This window comes from Marmota flaviventris, chromosome 5 (genome assembly GCF_047511675.1).
Source record: "Marmota flaviventris isolate mMarFla1 chromosome 5, mMarFla1.hap1, whole genome shotgun sequence".
NCBI classification, from domain to species: Eukaryota; Metazoa; Chordata; class Mammalia; order Rodentia; family Sciuridae; genus Marmota; species Marmota flaviventris.
This window is the reverse complement of record NC_092502.1, coordinates 101,675,684-101,697,268: the sequence shown is the minus strand read 5'-3', so window position 1 is coordinate 101,697,268 and position 21,585 is coordinate 101,675,684. Positions and strand designations below refer to the sequence as shown.

Genomic DNA, 21,585 nt, shown 5'->3' with positions numbered 1-21,585 from the left:
GTTTGAAAAGGGGCTTCTCTCTACACGCTTGGTTGGGTGACTTTAAGAAAGCTGCTCATATGTAGTTCTTAGGACTGAACAGCATTGCTGAATATTTCAAATCACTGTGGGCTGAAGCTGAGTAGTGGTCACGACCTGTAGTTCACGTCTTAATGTGTGACGTTCAATTTGGATGGATAAAGTGTCTATAAATGCCAATGGTTAATCATTGGATACTTTGTTGCTTGCCAATCTTTTTTAAAATATTATTTTTTAGTTATAGGTTGACACAATATCTTTAGTTTATATTTTTGTGAGATTTTTTGTTTTGTCCTTCCTTCCTTCCTCCCCTCCTCCCCCCTCCCTTCCTCCCCTCCCCCCTCCGCCCTCCCCCTCCTCCCCTCCCCCTCTCCTCCCCCCTCCTCCCTCCCCCTCCCCTCCCCCCTCCTCCCCCTCCTCCCCTCCCCCCTCCTCTCCTCCCCCCTCCTCTCCTCCCCCCTCCCCCTCCCCCTCCTCCCCTCCCCCCTCCCCCCTCCCCCTCCTCCCCTCCCCCTCCCCCTCCTCCCCTCCCCCTCCCCCTCCTCCCCTCCCCCCTCCTCCCCTCCCCCCTCCTCCCCTCCCCCCTCCTCCCCTCCCCCTCCTCCCCTCCCCCTCCCCCCTCCCCCTTCCCCCTCCTCTTCTCCCCTCCCCTTCCCCTCCCCCCTCCCCTTCTCCCCTCCCCCCTCCCCTCCCCCCTCCCCCCTCCTCTTCTCCCCTCCCCCCCCTCCCCCCTCCTCTTCTCCCCTCCCCCCCCTCCTCCTCTGTGCTTTCCCAAGAGGGAGTCTTCCCTAGAGTACCCTGTGTACTTCCCAAACTAAGGATGTGTGGAAGGGGATTACAGACTGAATTTTAGTCTGGTTACATTTTAATGGAGTTACACCTAAGCTGCTTTAAAAAGTTCTTCTCTTCATTTACATTTCTTTCCTATAGTAATTGCTCCTCGTTTTTTTTCCTTTTTTTTTTTTTAAAGGACGACCTAATTTTCACGAATTCAGCAAAATTTTATTTTTCGTCTACCATTTAGAGACTATTTGGTGAAGGACTTAAATTTTTGTCAGATTTCCTGCCAATAGATAGTTCATAGTCTTGTGGCAACTTCAATGGTGAACATATTGTATTTAAACAGGACATAGTTAAATAATGATTAGTATTTAAAAAGTGATATTGTTTATTTAATCTTTGGCTCCTAATTTTGGCTTTGATAAGTACTATTTTATTTCTTAGGGGTATTTTATTTAACATGTAAGTGGGGTGAATCAGGTTTTATAATTTGAGATAAGTAAAGGCTGATTGAGTAAAGGAAGGTATTATATGGCTTAGTTTCATTTATTCTAGCAGGACTAGAGGTTCTGAGGCTCATGACCTGCCAGTTTCCACCCTGTCTTTGATGGGGGTAAAAACAGTTAACTCAGGCCTTTCCAGAGCTAACAGAAATAATTCTGTGAGGAATGGATTGCAGGGAAGTTGGTGTCATTCAGAAATAATGTTTAAATTACTTCACATACATCAAGCTTTCACAGAATAGATAACACCTCATTTTGTGACCTTTGTATGTAGGCTACAGAAGTTAACAAAGGAAAAAAAAGATCATTGGAGAAAGATGGGCCTGTTAAAAAGAAAGCAAAGAAAGTCCAAGAAAAGGAAGGAAGAAGTGACTTGGTAATGCCTGGTAACCCTGGTGAGTCTGGGCAATGATTCTTCTCAGCAGTCATAGCTCTGATATTCTTGGGTTTTTCTGGAGGGCAGAGAAAGCTCTTGGAGAGTTGAACCTTTGTTCTTTTTGGACAATGATCACTATTGTGCTTGAGTTTGTGGTGGTATGTATAGGAGGTGAGGGGGACCCTGGAGGAGCTGGAGTTCTGCAATTTGGCTATAGTTCTCCCAACTTTCTCTTTTTTTCCACTCTAACCATTTTGTCATGTTTTTAAAAATGAGATATTCTTGTTATAAAAATTCCAAACAGTACAGAAATTTGGATGGTAGACAGTGAAAGACCTTCTCTTTCAATGAGGCCTATTGCTCATTGTTTGGGTACTGTGTGTTGTTCCAGATTTTTCTATATTTACACACACATATGTGTGCACAACACAGACCCCCAAATTAGTTAATTAGTAGTAATTATCATAGTTTACATATTATATTATACTACATATACTAATTTACAACTATCTTTTTCCACTTAATAGAACATTTTAAACGATATTCAATATCAGGACATATAGATATACTCTCTCCTTTTTTTTGCACAGAGCTGTTCTTTCTATATGTGAAAAAGCACTGAGTGAGAACAGCATTGTTTGGGTCTGGGGTTGTAGCTCAATGGTAGAGCGCTTACCTAGCACATGTGAGGCACTGGGTTCAATCCTCAGCACCACATATAAATTAAAAAAATAAAGGTATTGTGTCCATCTACAATAAGAAATGTTAATTAAAACAAAACAATCCAGCATTGCTGAGCTTCTGGACTTCCAGAGGTGATTTTGGGGGTAGATGATTGAGTGAGCAGATTTTTTTCTAGTTTTTGGCTCCAGAGAATTTGTGATAAGAAGAGACAGGAAATCCATCTTTATTCATAATTCCCAGAACATAAAACAAACAAATAAACAAGAAGTCCCAATTCACTGACGATAACTGTCTATACCGCTAGAGATAATAAGTGGAATACTTATTTTTCCCTATAAATGGTAAAACTTGGATTTAGGGCCAACATGAATAAGAACTAACTACAAAAATGGAGATGTATGACTAATGAGAAAAATATATCTGATAACATCTGATAATACCATAGTCCTTTTCTTTTCTGGAGGGGGCTTGAAGGAGTCATGACTTGACAGATTTGCCACTGGTTAATTTTGCATTTTCTGGGGCTCTTTGCCTTTTTTCTTTTTGTTTCATTGCTCTATATAGACCTGATTGTTCAGTTTTTCAGTAAATTCTATTAGCAGTGAGTGCTCTTTTTTTTAAAGTCTGCTTTTACTCTAAAGCTTCTTGTAGCTCATTTATTCTTCCTAAAAACCTTGTTTTATTTTCTTTTGTAGAGGAAAAGGTAGATGACAGGTGAGGAGAACTGAGGGCTGCCATAGTTAAGTGGCTTAACAGGGGTCACACAGGACAGTTGAGATTGGAAATTGTTGAAATTAAAATGCTTGTCATTTGTTAATTCAGGGTTACCTGGGTTGTGGCTCAGTGGTAGAGCGCTTGCCTAGCATGTGTGAGACACTGGGTTCAATCCCTGGCACCATGTAAAAATAAACAAACAAAGAAAAAAGATATTGTCTCCATCTATAACTAAAAAAATATTTTAAAAAATTGGCATTCAGAAGGTGGGTATCTGTTCTGTCCCAGGGTTGTTGTTGTTTCCTCCTCCTCCTCCTCCTCCTCCTCCTCTTCCTCCTCCTCCTCCTCCTCTTCCTTCTTAATAACAATCATTAAAATACAGTTCTCACACCATATAGTTCACCAATTTAATGACTTTTAAGTTGTTCCCAGATTTGTGCAAACATTATCAAAGTTAATTTTAGGGCATTGGGATGTGGATCAGTGGTAAAGAGTACTTGTGTAGCATGCATAAGGCCCTGGGTTTGATCCCTAGCACTGGGGCTGAAGGCTGTGGCAGGGAGTCAATTTTAGAACATTTTCATCATCCCAAAAGAAGACCTATACCCAGTCGCAGTTACCTTCTTTTCCTTGTTATATTCTCCAGCCCTAGGCGACCACTAATCTACTTTCTGCTGTAGATTTGTGTATTGAAATAATTTCATATAAATGAAATCATACAATTTGTGGCTTTTTGTATATGTTTTATTTTATTTAGTATCATATTTTCAAGGTTCATCAGTGTGGTAGCAGTACTTCATTCCTTTCTTTAAAAAAATTCATTTTTTTACGTTGTAAGAAACATAAAATTCACCATCAACCATTTCTAAGTGTGCAGTTTAGTGGTATTAGTACAATTATATTGTTCTATCATCCCTACTATTCATCTCCAGAACTCTTTTTTCCTTTTGCATTTCTAAAACTCTACCCATTGAATAATAACTCCCATTCTCCCATCTCCAGTTCTGGCAGCTACCATTCTGCCACAACCTGCCAAGCATCAACAAAGGATCTTGAGTAGGGGTGACTGGAGATGGAGAAAAACACAAAGAAAAAGAAAACATTTTTAAGCAAAGCTAGGGCCAGGTGGGACACTGCCCTCTAATGGAGGAACAGTGACCTGGAACTAGCTCTGCAAATTTATTATATAGGGTCTCATAATCAGAAAGTTAAACTATAGGGGCATTGTAAATTGTTAAAGTCTTCTGAGTTATCAAGAGGCTTCTTTGTGCATAAAAAGTTACAGAGATAGAAACATTTTTATGGCTATCCTGCTGCACTCAGGAAGCCCACTGTATTGGAACATCTGATGACTGTTAGCATCAGAGCCAGTGTCAAGGCTGTTAACCTCTGTGCTTTTTGGCAAGGAATATTTCCCAGGCTTGGCTTTTGCCAACACTGCAGGATCAGCCAATGACTATGGGTTCATCTGCTCTCCACACCATTCTACTTTCTGCCTCTATAATTTCGACTGCTCTAAATTACATTCATTCTTTTTATTTCTAGGTAATATGCAACTGTATAGATTCATCTCATTTCTTTTTCTTTTTTTTAAAATATTTTTCTTAAAAAAAGAGAGAGAGAGACAGAGATTTTTTTTTTAATATTTATTTTTTAGTTATCGGCAGACACAACATCTTTGTTTGTATGTGGTGCTGAGGATCGAACCCGGGCTGCACACATGCCAGGCGAGCGCGCTACCGCTTGAGCCACATCCCCAGCCCTCTTTTTATTTTTTTATTTGTTCTTTTTAGATATTCATGACAGTAGAGTATATTTTGACATATTATACATACATGGAGTATAACTTTCCATTCTGTGGTTGTACATGATGTGGAATTACACTGGTCATGTATTCATATATGAACATAGGAAAGTTATGTCTCATTCATTCTACTGTGTTTCCTATTCCCATCCCCCCTCCATTCCCATCCCCCCTCCATTCCTCCATTCCCTTTGTTTAATCCAGTGAACTTCTATTCTCCCTTCCCTATTGTGGGTTAGCATCTGCATATCAGAGAGAACATTTGGCCCTTGGTTTTTGGGGATTGGCTTATTTCAGATAGTATGATGGTCTCTAGTTTCATCCATTTACCAGCAAATGCCATAATTTTATTCTTCTTTACGGCTGAGTAATATTCCATGTGTATAGATACCACATTTTCTTTATCCATTCATCCGTTGAAGGGCATCTAGTTTGGTTCCATAGCTTAGCTATTGTGTGTTGAGCCGCTATAAACATTGATGTGGCCTCATCACTATAGTATGCTGATTTTAAGTTTTTTGGCTATATGCCAAGGCGTGGGATAACTGGGTCAAATGGTGGTTCCATTCCAAGTTTTTTGAGGAATCTCCATTACTGCTTTCCAAAGTGGTTGTACCAATTTGCAGTCCTACCAGCCATGTATGAGTGTACCTTTTTGGCCACATCCTTACCAACATTTATTGTTACTTGTATTCTTGATAATTGCCATTCTGACTGGAGTGAGATAAAATCTCAATGTAGTTTTAATTTGCATTTCTATAATTGCTAGGGATGTTGAATATTTTTCATATCTGCCTTATTTCTCAATTTTTCAATTTACAAGGGTTTTTTTTTTTGGTGCTGGAGATGGAACCTATGGCCTCATGCATGTTAAATCCCATTCTTTACCACTGAGCCACATATCCAGTTCTTACAATTTTTTTTATTGTGTTTTTTTAAAATCTGGTATCCACAGGAGAGGAAAACTTTGTATTCACAAGGAAACTTACATGCTTTTGAAAAGTGACTTTAGAATGTATTTTGGAAATCATGGAAATAATCAAAAGGTAAAACATACCTTGGAAAATATACTAAAAAATACATTTTTCAAATAAGAGAAATCATAGTAAACAAGGTAAAGTATATATTGAATAATTCATGTATTTAGAAGAAAGAGAGTCACCATGTTCAAGGATTTTTGATTTTTAGCATGTGACAATCTAGTTTTTTTGGTTTGTTCATTTGTTTTGTTTTAATTATAGAGGGCCAATTTTCCTGTCCATTTTCTCTTGGCTAGGATTTTCTCATCATTATAGATTTCCACAGATTAGATTTTGTTGGGCCTTAGACCACTTTGAATTGATTTTTATCCTGCTTGAAGCTCATTTAAAGCTTCTTGGGTCTATGGGTTTAAAGCTCTCATCAAATTTGGAAAGCTCTTTTAGGCATTATTTTCTCAACTGCTTTTTTCTGTTTCCTTCCTCTCTCTTTTTCTCAAAGTTTATTTCAGGGATGTTGAACTACTTGACATTGTCCCTGAAATCACTGAAGCTTTGTTTTCAGGTCTTATTTCTCCTCGTATTTCATTTTGGATAGAATGCTTTCAAATTCAGTGATCTTTTCTTCTGTAGCATCTAATCTGCTATAAAGCACTTTCAATGAAATGTTTGTTTTAGATATTTTAGATGTTATCTCTGAAGTTCCTTTTTTTAAAAAAAATCTTCAATTTCTCTGTGTGAATTATACCTCAGTAAAACTATTAATAGAAAAAGTATTTCTTTTACCTCTCTTTTTGCTTATGTTTTTCTTTGCCTTCTCATTATGTGGAGTGTATTTATAAAACATGTCTCTGTGTATTAATTTTATCATATCTGTCCTCTCTGGATCTGCATCATTGGACTGACTTTTCATACTTTTCACATGTCCAGCAATTGATTGGATCGTGGCTGTTTTGAATTCTTTATTATTTCCTACTGGATTTTGTATTTCTTTAGAGTGTTGTACTTTATTCTTGCAATCAGTTAACTTCCTCATGGGTCATTTTGATTGTTTTCAAATTTTGTCAGAGTATTACTAGCTCTAGGTGAGCCTTTCCCTAAAGCTTCACCTTTCTTGAATCAGAAGGGTTGCAAAGTAGCAGCAACATACCATAATGTGTATTTCCATCATACAGAGATAAAAGACACTAATAACGTTAAGACATAAGTAAAAATAAAATGTAATAAATCTCTTAGGAAGTGATGAAGTTTGAGTTTTACTCAACCACAAACATACACCATGCAATAGAGCCTTAGTACTTCACTTCTGTTTTTAACACTTCAGCTAAAGATCCGTCTTTTGTTTTGTGTTTTAAAAAACTACAACCCCAAGATTTTCACTGACCTACATTCTGGGAAAGGTTTTTTTTTTTTTTTTTTTTTTTAAACCACAGGAGGGAAATCTGTGTACACACTTAAAATATGAAAGTTTTAAACTTTCAGAAATGAACAGAATATCACTTGTGCCCTCAGAATATTCTTGCTTTCATAGGAAGGGTAAAAGATGATAAATTCATGCAACCCCAGTTCCCTTATATTTGCTAATAGCTACCTAATACTATTGCTTTAAAGAGTGAAATAATATATTGTGGTACATGGTAAAGATCCAATAAATGATAGATCCCTTCTCTTTGGATTGCTTGCTTATAAACAACTCCTACTTAGGCAGACTGTGTACTATATTAAAATTTGAGCTTCTTATAGGAATGTAAAAGAAAAACGATTTAAAGCTGTGAGAATTAGAGAATTTCATGGAAAAGATAGCTTTGAGATGGAACTTGAAGAATGAATACAATTTTGATATGTAGAAAGTATAGCATGTGCAAAGCTTGGAAGCAGGAAAGCAGGTGTTTGAGTGGGGTGATTGGATTTCCTTGGCGAACCCTTGATGTCATTATCTAAGGCTTTCCCCTTAATGTGGTCAGATTCTTCAATTAGGAACCTCCTAGCTTCCTAGGTTCTAGAGAGGCTGGGGGTGTCAGCATATAGTCAATGTACATTCCCATCACCCTTCTGAGTTGCTGCTCCATCAGCTATGCTTGTTTCCAGAGCTATCTCCCATCTGCTGCTGAGGTGAGGAAAAGATTGTTGCCTTTGACTTTGGAGTGTGTGTGTGTGTGGGGGGGTCTAGAAACCAAATTACTTTGAGTCAGTGCCTTTATTTTAGATTTTCCCTTATTCCATTTCCACAGTTACTGGTGCCGTAATTCCCCAGTCTCTTGATCATTTTGTGTTGCAAATAGGATTGGTCCTTGGTTTTCTTAACTATTGACTTAGGACTTAGCTTGAGTTGAGTGGGCTTATTGGTGAGAGCTCATCTGTTTTCCCTTCTAGCTTCAGAGATTTCATTTGCAATTGTTGCCTCTCCTCTCCTGTCTGTCCTTAAATGTGAAAACAAACCAACAAATAAAAACCAGAATCAAACTACAATGTAGTTTTCCTTTCTTTGTCTCTCTCTTCTTTTGTAGTGCTGAGATAGAACCCAGGGCTTTGCATGTGAGCAGGAGAAGCAAGAGCTGTACCACTGAACTCTAGCCCCAGCTTGCTACTGTAGTTATTCAATGGGGTCTCAGCAGTGAGAGAAATCAGATATATGCTTGAATATGCCACCTTTACCCTGAACTTGATGTTCTTTATTCCTTTATCACATTATAGTTCAGTCCATTAATGGGAATCTCCCTTTTTAGAAAATTCTGTGTTTATTATAAGTTGACATAATGAGACCAAAATACCGTGGTTATATTTTCTTCTCATTTGTTTTCCAAGAGCCAAATAAATGTCTGAGGACCAGGACTATCTCAAAGTCTCTGGAAAAACTGAAAGAATTCTGCTGCGATTCTGCCGTTCCTCAAAATAGAGTCCAGATAGCACCTCTTCAAGAGAGGTTTGCAGTTCTACCAAAATGTACTGATTTTGAGGATATCAGTTTTCAACGTGCAAAGAATGCAGTTTATTCTGAAGATTCTAAATCCCAAGTGAACCAAAAGGTATGTAATTGTTATATAGATGTATTTCCAGTTACCCAGAATAGTAGGTTCTGAAATCCTTTAGTTTCTGTAGGGTCACTAAGGACACTTGACTGATCATCTGAGTTACCTGAGAGATCTTTTGTTTCACAGACATATTGTGAAACATAAGAAATTCTAACATTCTAATTTGCTGTGTATTATGAGGGATGAATTGGTTTGTGTTCAAACAAAACAAAACAAAAAATTAAAAGACTCCCAAATTATTTTGAGCCAATACTCTTTATTTTAGAACATTCCGTATTCCACAGTCTCTGATTGTGATGTACTTACTGCCTGGATTAGGAACCACTGACTTGGGGGAATTTTTTTAGATTATTGATACATGCATAATTTTAATATAGCTCTCCTTAAAGTTTTCATGATTTGCATGGAAAATAATGTTGGGCAACATACATCCATCTATCTATCTATCTATCTATCTATCTATCTGTCTGTCTGTCTATCGATGTTTTGAGGTTTCCAGTTGAAAGCTTGGCATATATTAAGTAAACTTAGAGATAAACCAACTAAATATGTGTTTTTACTTCTTCTACTGTTTATTTTGTGACTTATTAATGGTTCTTATCATTGCAGAATCTGGTCTGGCACCATCATTGAAATCTATAATTCAGACGAGTGGTTGACTTTCAACCTTAGCTTTACATTAGACTCATCTGGAGAAATTAAAAACAAAACAAAACAAAAATTGGTATTTAGGACCTTCCTTCAGAATCTTATTTATTTGGTCTTCACTGAGAATTGTGCATGGCTATTTTCTTAGAAGCTCTTATTTTAATGTGTAGATATGATTAATGATCATTGAATTAGAGAAATGCTTTTTGAATTTATATGTGTGTATATGTATGCATATATGTTTATTTATTAAAATTTTAATGAAATGTACTTTTTCTTAGAAAAATGATTAGGACAATAGAATTTTGCTTACAGTTTTCCCTTCCCACAAAGTTCACATCTATGGACTTCTGTCTCAAATGGGCTAATATTGGTTAACTCACTTATCTTAGGTCATCAGAAAAGGAAAGAATGTTTTCTTTGTTATTGCCGTTTAATACTGAGAAGCAGTTCACCATGGTATAGGGTGATTATTATGGATAGAAATCATAAAGTCTATGAAATCTCATTTTATTAATTGGAACATTTACCCTGAGGTCTCAGTAGAGCCTATCTACTATTGCTTTGTACATAAAATGCCAACTTGATTTTTCTGTGAAATTAGAAATGATCAAATAGAAGGGTTATCTAGAAGCAATATAAGGACATTATTACAAGCAATAAGCTATTTGAGAGCTTGAAAAGACACAGATGAATGGTAAAAATCTACCAAATGAACATAATTGCCCAGTGGTCTAGGGATATTAATGACATGACTCTGAATAGGTTCTGAAATTTATTCTGATCACTCTGAATTGTCAAGACAAGGTTGAGTTGAGTTCAACATGCTGCCTCTGTGACTATTAAAGAAAATATAGTATATCTGAGAAATATTTCCACCCAAATCATATAAAAAACAAGTTGCTTAATAATCAAGTACTTAGATTTACTTCTTAGTATCCCACATGGAGAGAACTTTTTTTTTTCCTTGAAGTCTGTCTTGTTCAGTAAAAGAGTAAGTTAAAAAAAATGAGAGCAACTTTTTTCTAGGAAATATATTTTTGTAAGTATTAATTAACTTTTATATTATGTAGTATTCCTGGAATTTATGTAAGAGTCATAGAAACAAAATTGAAAATCCCTCAAAATGAAAAACAGTTGCATTCTCAGATGTTATGATGAGCTGCATTTCTCTGGCCATTCCTCTCCACACCTTACCATCTTCCTATTGCGAATCTTTGCAAGTTTTCTGGGCTATGTTATTTAGATAGATTGAGTCTTTTTGAAATTAATGTCTTTCTGTGCCGTCCCAGCTAAGCTGATTTTTTTTTTTTTTTTAAACATTTGGCATCCACAGAATACATGTTTCTGGGGTTTCTGTTGATATGAGACTCCACTTTTCTGCTCTCTGTCCCTTCCTCTTCTTCTGCTCACTAGTTTTTTAGGTCATATTTTTTATTCCAGTGGTAGTTGAGTAACTTTTTAGATGTTGAGAGTGACAGACAGCATGGCTCTTACTTAGAAATTGATTTATCCTATCAATTTGTCTTATTTTTCCATTTCTTAATCAGGCCTAATAATCAAGGGATTTTTCTCTAAGCTGTAAGTTGGAATTAATTATGGTTTTATATTGCAGGAAGTTAAGGATAGTAGGAGTACTAATATTGAAAATGTAGCCCAATGCTCTTTGTTTTCCAAAACTTCTTTCCCCTATTTATTTACCAAAACAATGATGATTCTCTCTTGTAATACAGATTTATAGAATATACTATCTTTTAGAGCATGCTTGGAAACATGAAACATTAAGTGCAGCTTTAGATGTTGGCATGCTTGCTGCAAGTGTTTTTGCCCAAGATTTATCCCCAGTTGATTTTTATTCATTGTATACCTGGGAATAAATAAGAAAATAAATGTTTATTAATTATAGATCCAATAACATCAAATTTAAAAAGAAGTATATAAAACATTCAGGTTGTTTAGATTTGCAAAATTTACTTAAATACTGGCAGTTTTTGTTTTTTTGGTTCATAATTTTTTAAAACGTTTTACTTTGAAAAAATTTCAAACCTTTGTACATATTGCTTTGTACATAAAATGACAAACTTGATTTTTCTGTGAAATTAGAAATAATCAAATAGAAGGGTTATCTAGAAGCAATATAAGGACATATTACAAGCAATAAGCTGTTTGAGAGCTTGAAAAGACACAGTTGAATGGTAAAAATCTACCAAATGAACATAATTGCCCAGTGGTCTAGGGATAATTTGCCTGAATACTACAATGTGTCTTGGGAAACCTTTCACCTAGATTTACCAACTATTAGCTTTTTGCTAATTTTGCATTTTCTTTCTCTGAGAATTTAATATAATAGTTTATTCTTGTTAAACTATTTAAATTTTTTGGTTGCCAGGACAGTCAGTTTGGCCTATCACATAGGACTCATGAAAACTTACAGAAAACTTCTGATAAGCCATCTAATAGACGATCGAAAAGCATCTACACACCATTAGAGTTGCAATATATAGAGATGAAGCAGCAGCATAAAGATGCAATTTTGTGTGTGGAATGTGGATATAAGTATAGATTCTTTGGGGAAGATGCAGAGGTAAGTTGTTTTCATGTTTTTCTTGTTCAGCTTTAGATATTTTTCAATATTTTTGTTTTATTTCTTGACTTTGTGAAAAAGCTAATTTGATCAGTCACCCTTTAAAATGCTGTCATTTAAAATAAAACTCAAGCACAAGCAAAGTTGATGGAGCTAGACTTGTGGGGGAGAAGTGAGGAGTCCCTACTGGAATGTTACTGTTCATTTTCTGTGGTGCTGGGCCAATACTTTTCATCCATAAAAAGTTTATTAGATGAATCAATTGATGGATGAACCATTGCCAGTGTTTCTTTTAAACATTTTTTTTTTAGTTGTCAGTGGATCTTTATTTTATTTATTTATATGTGGTGCTGACAATCGAATCTAGTACCTCACCCATGGTAGGCAAAGTTTCTACCACTGAGCCACATCCCAGCCCACAAATATGTTTTTTAGGAGAATCTCAAGCGAAAAACAATTTTTTTTTGAGATGTATGGAAGTTCTCCTTACCTTAATTAATGAATTTTCATAGCCAGATACAAAGTTAAGTTTCAGTGAGAAGAGCACATTAATTCTGCCAGCTACCCACAGGTCTTTGTGTCAGTCATCTTTCAATCTTAGCCTAAGCTGGGTCTCAATTTAACTTGGGGGTATTTGATACAGATCAAGAAGGTTTAAAGTGAATTTGCACATTCAACGAGCAAGTAGAGGGAAGCTTTTGCTGGAAGCGGTGGTTGATTGTCATGACTACATAGTCTCAGGCCTGGTTAGGTCATATAACATCAGAACATGATGATGTAGTACATCTGCCACCCCTTGGATGGGAAGAGAAGAGTTGGCCAATGTTTTCTTGTTCATGTTTTCTGAATCCTGTTGTGGCAGAAAGGTAGTGTTCTCTAAGTTCCATTGTGTTCTGTGTTATGAAATAGTATTGACATATTTCCTGAGGTTAAGAACAGGTACGGGTGCTGGGATTGTGGCTTAGTGGTAGAGCCTTTGCCCAGCATGTGTGAGGCACTGGGTTCGATTCTCAGCACCACATACAAATAAATAAAATAAAAAAAAATTTCATCAACAACTAATAAAAATATTTAAAGAAAAAACCAGATACGTAGCTGGCATCCTATAGGTGAAGGGGAGAAAGAAACCATCTAGGTTAAATGGTAAATTTTTTGACTATAGTAGAGGATGATATAGTAGAGGATGAATACAGTTTAGACGTGGGTTGGGGTAAAGGAGTGAAAGTACTGGAAAAGAGTTCCATGGCTCTATTTGGTGGTGTCTAAGTGTGTTCTGGAAGAAAGCAGGGAATCAGGGACTGCTTCCTGTTTTTGCATTTCTATCAACCATGCATCATTAATTAACTAACCAGTCTAGAGAGTTCTTCATGTCACTTATTAAAAGTTTCCTCTGTCCAAGTGGATTTATTATTTATGCATACTCTGTAGTATCTTCTAATCATCAGTTATTTGTATATGCCATTTGCATAGAAAATTCTTATTCCTTTGGCCTCCTCCTTTTTATATTGAATAGTCCTTACGTAGAGACAGCTCAGCACTTCTAGGTTTTGGAACATCTAAGGACATAAAAAAACAGTTGTCATTTTTTGGAGACATTTAGAGATACAGATTTTGGCCCTGATGTCAGGTGGTAGGAACTGCCAAAAAATAGATGAGACCCGGGAATTTATATGGGGAGTTTCTTTCAAACTTTTTATTGATGTACCACACATTTATAGAAGTACACAAATCCTAAGTGTATACCTTGATGAATTTTTAACAAAGTGAACAAATCCCACATGGAATCTTGAAATAGAAATTTATTAACATTCTTTCTTTCTTTTTTTTTTTTTTTTAAATATTAGATTGCTGCCCAGGAACTGAATATTTATTGCCATTTAGATCACAACTTTATGACAGCAAGTATACCAACTCACAGACTATTTGTTCATGTACGCCGTCTCGTGGCTAAAGGATATAAGGTCAGCTTTGATTTTTAGCTTCAAGGGAGAAGGGAAGGAGATTATCTTCCAGGGAGTGAAAACATGCCTTTAAAGTAACAGGCAGGCTTTAATGAGTTTTAGAATTTGGCATTTGAAGCAATGAAAAATGTTTCATAATTATTAATGTATCTTGATTTTTAAGAGCATATTGTTAGGTATTTACAGAAAAAAATTTTAAGACTCAGTAACAGAGTGCTTCTTAGTGATTAGTGTACACTAGTCAGCTGTTCATGGTCCTTGTTGCTTAAACCTTATATCTGGACACTGTGGACTAATTCACTTATTTTAAGTGTTTCAGAATTAATATTTAAGCATTTTGAAATGAGTTTGTTAGATTGGTTTTCATCAGATTTGATATTAAATATCTCTTACTTTGTTGAAGGTGGGAGTTGTAAAGCAAACTGAAACTGCAGCATTAAAGGCTATTGGAGACAACAAAAGTTCTCTCTTTTCCCGGAAACTGACTGCTCTTTATACAAAATCCACACTCATTGGAGAAGATATCCTTTTCGAATAGTAATTTTTCTCTTAGTTGTTACAAGTGCTTTGTTTTAAGGTGACATTTAAAAAAAAGTCCTTTGGGAACCTTTTCGATGAGGTGAGGTAGTACAGTTACTTGAATCCTTGGAGTGCACTAATGAAGAGGAAGGATTGGTAGTAACTAGAAACAAACATTTTTCAAATGTCATAATGAAAGACAAATTCATCATATACTAAGAGTAAGAAGAAGTGAACCTAATAAATGATAATGTCAAGTTAGCAATTGATTTGAAATTGTGTGTTTTCTTGGATCATTTATGGACAAAAGTTAGGTGTTTAGGGGCTATACATTCCTTAGGATCTTCCTACGGTGAGACCTGAAAAATAATAACTTAATAACTTAATATGGAAAGAAAACTACGAAGTCAAAATTAAAATACACTTAAATGCTTATAAAATATAATATAGGCCATCTTCATTAATTGTTAATTCGTGAAGATTTTATTGCTTTTGAAAATGGATTGTGGGTAAAACTTTCTTTCTTTGCAGAAATCTTCAGTATGCCCAATGATTGCTGCCAAATTTATAGATTTTCATAAATTTGTTGTGTTAATTGAAGCAAAGTAATTTTAAAAGCAGAGTCATAAAATTCTGTTTTTAAAGCCAAATAGATGTATATAAAATAAGGTGAGGGTGCATTTAATAATGTTTACTTAGGTTAGGTCTCTTATAATAAAATAATCTAGGGATAAAGAAGGTCTTAAATCATGTACTAAAGTATTTCTTTTATGGCTTATTACAAATCTGCATATTTAGAGGCCCACTTAGTTTCTATGCAAATTCTGAGGATTATTTTGTTTGTTTAAGACCACAAATAGTGAATAACTGTCATTCAGAGCAAACTCTAAACCATTTGCATCCCTTTGGTTGTTCTAAGCTGATCAGGCTGTAAAAACATGGTAGTTTTATTTTTTTCTTTTTTACCTAAGCTGAGTCTCCTACTTGAAACCCATTCATAAAAGAGTATCCTTTCCTGCTTCACATCTGCTATGCTTATGGCTCTTTTTTTTTTAAAAATAACTTTTTAAAAATGAGTGCAATGGAATGTTACTCAGCATTAAAGGAGAATAAAATTATTGCATTTGCAGATCAATGGATAGAGTTGGAGAATATCATGCTAAGTGAAATAAGTCAATCCAAAAAAAAAAAAAAACAGGGACTGAATGTTTTCTCTGATAAGTGGATACCAATCCATAATGGGGGGGGGGTGCTGGATGGGATGAGTTGGAGGAAATTTGGATGGGGCAAAGTGGAGGGAGGGAATGGAGCAAGGGGATAGGAAAGATGGTGGAATGAGACAGACATCATTACCTTACTTCTTGTGCAACCAGAGAAGTGAAAAATTATGCTCCGTTTGTGTACAATGAATTGAAGAGCTTTCTACTGTCAGGTATAATTGATTAGAATAAATAAAAAAATTAGTGTGTTATGAACATACAGAAAGGCAAAATTCACTGTGTATTCATATATGTACATAGGAAAGCTTGGTCATACTCATTCCACTCTGCTTCTCTTTTCCCATCCTTTTACCTTCCCCCTAAATTTCATTTCTCCACACCATCAATCTCTCTTCTATTTTTATGGGATTCCCCCTGCCCTTGCCCCCCACTCTCCGTATATTTTGGTCTAGTTTCCATTAAAAAAAAAAAAAATTGAATCCTTGACTTTCTGGGTCTGGCTTAATTCACTTGGCATAATATTTTCTAGTTCCCTCCATTTACCAGCAAATGCCATAATTTCATTCTTCTTTATGGCTGAGTAAAACTCTATTGTGTATATATATACTATTTTTTCTTTATCCATTTCTGTTGATGGGCACCTAGAGTGGTTCCATAGCTTGACTATTGTGAATTGCACCTCTAAAAACATTGATGTGGCTGCATTCTTATATTTTGTGGATTTTAGATCTTTTGAATATATACCAAGGAGTGGGATAGCTAGGTGTTATGGTGGTTTCTTCCTAGTTTTTTGAGGAATCTCCATACTGCTTTCCAGGGTGGTTGCACTATTTTGAGTCCCACCAACAATATATGAATATACCTTTTTCCCCATATCCTCACCAATATTTATTGCTATTTGTTATCTTGATAATTGCTATTCTGACTGGAATGAGATGAAATCTGTATGTCAGTTTAATTTGCATTTCCCTATTTGCTATATATGTTGACCATTTTTTCATATATTTCTTGGCCATTTGTATTTCTTCTTTTGAGAAATATCTGTTTAGTTCTTTTGTCCATTTATTTATTGGGTTTTTTTTTTGATGTTAAATATATATATATTCATTCTGGATATTAATCCTTTATCTGAGGAGCAGGTGGCAAAGACATTCTCCCATCTTGTTGGCTTTCTCTTCACACTCTTGTTTCTGTTGCTGTGCAGAAGCTTTCTAATTGGATGCTGTCCCACTTATTAATTCTTGGTTTTATTTCTTGTGCTTAACGAGTCTTGTTAAGTAAGTTGATGCCTATGCCTATATGTTGAAATGTTGAGCCTACATTTTCTTCTTAGAAGTTGTAGAGTTTCTGGTCTAATTCCTGGGTCTTTGATCTAGGTCTTTGATCTTTTTTTGTTAAAAAAAAAATGGTTCTTTTTAGTTATACATTAAGATTCATTTGGACATAATTATAAAAGCATGGAATGTAATTTGTTCTAATTCAGTCCCCACTATTTCCCCTTTCCCTCTCCTCCTCCATCCCCCTATGCCCCTCATTCTACTGATCTTTCTGTTTACTTATAGTTTTGCTTTTAAATTAGTACCTAGTAGATAAATACATAATGGTGAGATTTCACTGTGGTATATTCATATATGTATAGGAAAGTTAGGTCAGATTCATTCATTGTTCTTTCCTTCTCTTGTCCCATCTCCTTCTCCCTCAATCCCTTTCTTCTACTCCACTGATCTTCTATTTTCTTTGGTCCACTTTGAAATGACTTTTGTGCAGGGTGAGAGATAGGGATCAAGTTTCATTCTTCTACATATGCGTATCCAGTTTTCTAAGCACCTTTTGTTAAAATGGTCATCCTTTCTCTTTTTGGCACCTTTGTCAAGTATCATAGGGCTATAAGTATATGAGTTTGTCTCTGGGTCTTCTGTTCTGTTTCATTGGTCTTCATGTCTATTTTGGTGCCAGTAGCATATTAATTTTGTTACTGTAACTCTGTAGTATAATTTGACATAAGGTATTGTGATGCCTCCAGAATTTCTCTTTTTGTTCAGGATTGCTTTGGCCATTCTGGGTCTATTATTCTTCCAAATGAATTTTAGAACTTTTTTTTTTTTTTATTGTTGTTATTCTAGTTCTGTGAAGAATGTCATTGGTATTTTGGTGGGGATTGTGTTGAATCTATATGCTGCTTTGGTAGTATGGCCATTTTGATAAAATTCTGCCTATCCTAGAACATAGGAGGTCTTTCCATCTTCTAAAATCTTCTATTTCTTTTTTCAGTGTTTTCATAGAGGTCTTTCACCTCCTTGGTTAGATTTATTCTAAAGGTTTTTTTTTTTCAAGTTATTGTAAATGCGATAGTTTTCCTGATTTCTTTCTCAGCGGATTCATTATTGGTGCATAGGAAAGCAATATGTTGTTCTTGTATCCTGCTAAATTTGTTTATCATCTTTAGAAGTCTTCTCTTGGAGTTTTTCAGGTCTTCTAAACATAGGATAATGTCATCAGTGGACACATAATTTGACTTCTTTTTTTCCTATTTCTATCCCTTTAATTTCCTTCTCTTGCCTAATTGCTCTGGCTTGAGTTTTATGGAATATGTTGAATTGGAGTGGTGAGAGTGGACATCCTTGTCTTATTCCTGTTTTTAGAGGAAATACTCTCAGTTTTTCTCTGTTCAGTATGATATTGGCCTTTGGTTTGTCATATATAGCCTTTACAATGTTGAGGTCAGTTCCTTCTATCCCTGGTTTCTCTAGTGTTTTAAGCATGAATGGGTGCTGGACTTTGTCCAATGCTTATTCTGTATCTAAATAATCATGTGATTCTTGTCCTTAAATCTATTTATGTGATGAATTCATTTATTGATTTGTCTATGTTGAGCTAGGCTTGCATCCCCGATCATGGTGTACTATCTTTATTTAGTGTGTTTTTGAATGTAATTTGAAGCATTTTATTAAGAAGTTTTTCATCTGTGTTCATCAGGGATATTGGTCTGTAGTTTTCTTTCTTTGATATGTTTTTATCTGGTTTTGGTATCAGGGTGATAACTGGCTTCATAGAACGAATTTGGCAGTGTTTCCTCCTTTCTTTTATCTTCTTATACCCAAATTGGATGTATCCAGACTAGCTTTTTCCAGAATTAGCTTTTACCTCTTGAGAATTGGATTAGTGGACTCATTTTACACACACACGCACAAATGCATGCATGCACAACCTACACACATATACATTTATTTCTGATTTTTTAAAATGTCTTTTAAAACTGTTTTACCTTTCTGGAAGCTTTAGGTACTTCAAAAAAAATTAATTTATACTTATTTTAGTATATTTATGCTTTGATTTATAGAATCAAGTATTTTAGAATTGTTAAGAATTCAAGTGTCAGCATCATCCAATTAAAGGGGGTTAATATTTGGGCATCCACAGCATCTGATGTATTCTCCTAGGGCCTTTGGAAGTGAGACAATAATAGTTACCTGCCCTCATGAACCTTACATTTTAGGGAAAAGAAGACATGCAGCTATGCTCATGGTAAATCAGAAGAATGTGCTACATGGAAGAGTTTTGCATAGAGGAAAATACTCAGAAAATGAACCATTGTTTTAATGGAGAAAACAGTTAATATTAAACATTAGTGGCACTTCAGGACATTATTTTTCTTTAATCATTATTACATGTGAATCCTCTGATCAAGCTGGATGATGCTGTAAATGTTGATGAGATACTGACTGATACTTCTACCAGCTACCTTCTATGTATCTATGAAAATAAGGAAAACATTAAGGACAAAAAAATGGGGAACATTTTCATTGGCATTGTGGTAAGTATTTTGTAGGTGAAAAAGGAATAATAACTGTTCATGGTATTTCTAAACATGAGAATCACAAATGGTTTATAATGAGGATAACTGATGAGATATGCCTTGAAGTAGTTGAACTGGGAAGCATTTTCCTCATTAGATTATACGTTACATCACTAGTTACAGTATTCTCCTATCTCAGCACTCTGTGCTATGGAAAGATACAGATAGTTTTGGTTCATATGCTCCAGGATTTTAGGGTTGAAGGTAAGTGGAGTAATAGGCATAAATGTGGACAGTGTGCACATAGTAGAATAAAACATAAGCCAGCCACATGCATGGGTAGCAAGAGTTTTCTAGATTTCCTCTACAGGCTTGAAATTAAACATGAATGATTCTAGAATATTCTATCTAGATTTGGAGAAAGGGATAGTTAGAGAAGTGATAATTGACCGATGTAAAACACCAGACTAAGTGTTAGGAATATTTATACTCAGTGTTTCATATAAACATGGTTCGTGAATCATAGTTTTCTTGCCCTTGCCTTATGGCAATTTATGAATACATTTGCCCATTTACATGCCTACCTGGACCATGCTCAAAATCTTAAGACTTTTTAGGGCCTTTGACAATTATTAAATACCTTTGTCCTGTTGTACATTAAGTGAAAGCAGGGCTTTTTGCCTGAGTAATAACTTCTCTTTGCTTTTTAAAATTTCTACAGTCAGTGACAATATCAATAAATTCTTACAATCTGAATGTCTCCAGTGTGACTTTTAATACCTCATTCTGTTACTCTGTGCTAACTTGGCATTTGCTTAACCTGTAAGCTCTTCTCTCAGGGAGTTAGCATTACTGTGGGGATTGGATGGCTCTAAGCCAATTAGATTTTTTTTTTTTCTTCCTTGAGAAGCACTTTTTATCTAACTGCGGACATAGTTGGACCTATCTACAAATAGTAAAGTTATTTGGTTTTAGGCTTTAACATATGTTGTATGCTATTTTATATTTACCTGAAACTCAGTTTAAAGAACAGAGTTGACAATGTATAGTTCCTTCTTAACACATTTAGAAATAACCTCTAATCTGTTGCCAGATCTAACCATAGTATGTGAAGTGGGATACAAAAATAAAATGAAAAGTGGTAATTTGCCCTTTCAGTGTTTTTTTTTTTTTTTTTGGATCCTCTCTTGACCTCAGAAACCACTTTTGGACTGATGATATCCAGAGTTCAGGATATCATCAGTCCAAAAGTGGTTATAGGGTGTGGATATAGGATGAATTATAAGATGTGGATATTTTCAGCTGGCTCAACCTCTCTCCTGAGCTCCAGGCTTTTGCATCCAAATTAGTATTAAGCAAGGGCACTCAGAATTTTCTGACCCTTCAAACTCAGTGGCTGAAATGGAACTCATTTTCCTTTACCTTCAGAACAGTTCTTCCTGGATTTTTCCCTGCTGTGATCAGTGTTAACCATTCCATAGTCACAGCCTGGGAGTCATCTTCGTGTACTGGCAGTGAGTCTAGAATCGAAGGCTTCACTATTGGAAAAACACGATGATTAGGACCATTGCCTTCAGTATGGACAGTATGGTTCTTCACAGATTGACTTTAAATTTTTCTTCTTGTTTTTTGATACCAATGATTGAACTCAGGGGCACTTGACCACTGAGCCACATCCCAGTCCCATTTTGTATTTTATTTAGAGAATGAGTCTCACTGAGTTGCTTAGCACCTTGCTTTTGCTGAGGCTGGCTTTGAACTTGTGATCCTCCTGCCTCAGCCTCCTGAGCCGTGGGGATTACAGATGTGCACCACCATGCCGGCTTAGATTTCTTGATAATACATACCTTATAGAATAATGAAGTTTCAGGTGTTACAATAGAAAATTTCTCTGATTACATTTAGTAACAGAATATTTGGCTGGCTGATAAGTTTGTTATTTGAACATCTTTTAAGTAGCTTTTGTAAA

General features: G+C 35.6%; 1 protein-coding gene across 1 annotated transcript in view; it reads left to right on the top strand.

Moving 5' to 3' along the window:
* Positions 1 to 21,585, top strand: part of Msh3 (mutS homolog 3) — a 180,649-nt gene that overhangs the window by 582 nt on the left and 158,482 nt on the right. Inside the window, exons 2-7 of the mRNA XM_071612456.1 lie at positions 1,576 to 1,696; positions 8,662 to 8,882; positions 11,926 to 12,120; positions 13,965 to 14,081; positions 14,485 to 14,602; positions 19,489 to 19,634. Of these exons, the coding sequence (XP_071468557.1) occupies positions 1,576 to 1,696; positions 8,662 to 8,882; positions 11,926 to 12,120; positions 13,965 to 14,081; positions 14,485 to 14,602; positions 19,489 to 19,634 (918 nt within the window). The remainder of the gene's footprint in view (positions 1 to 1,575; positions 1,697 to 8,661; positions 8,883 to 11,925; positions 12,121 to 13,964; positions 14,082 to 14,484; positions 14,603 to 19,488; positions 19,635 to 21,585) is intronic.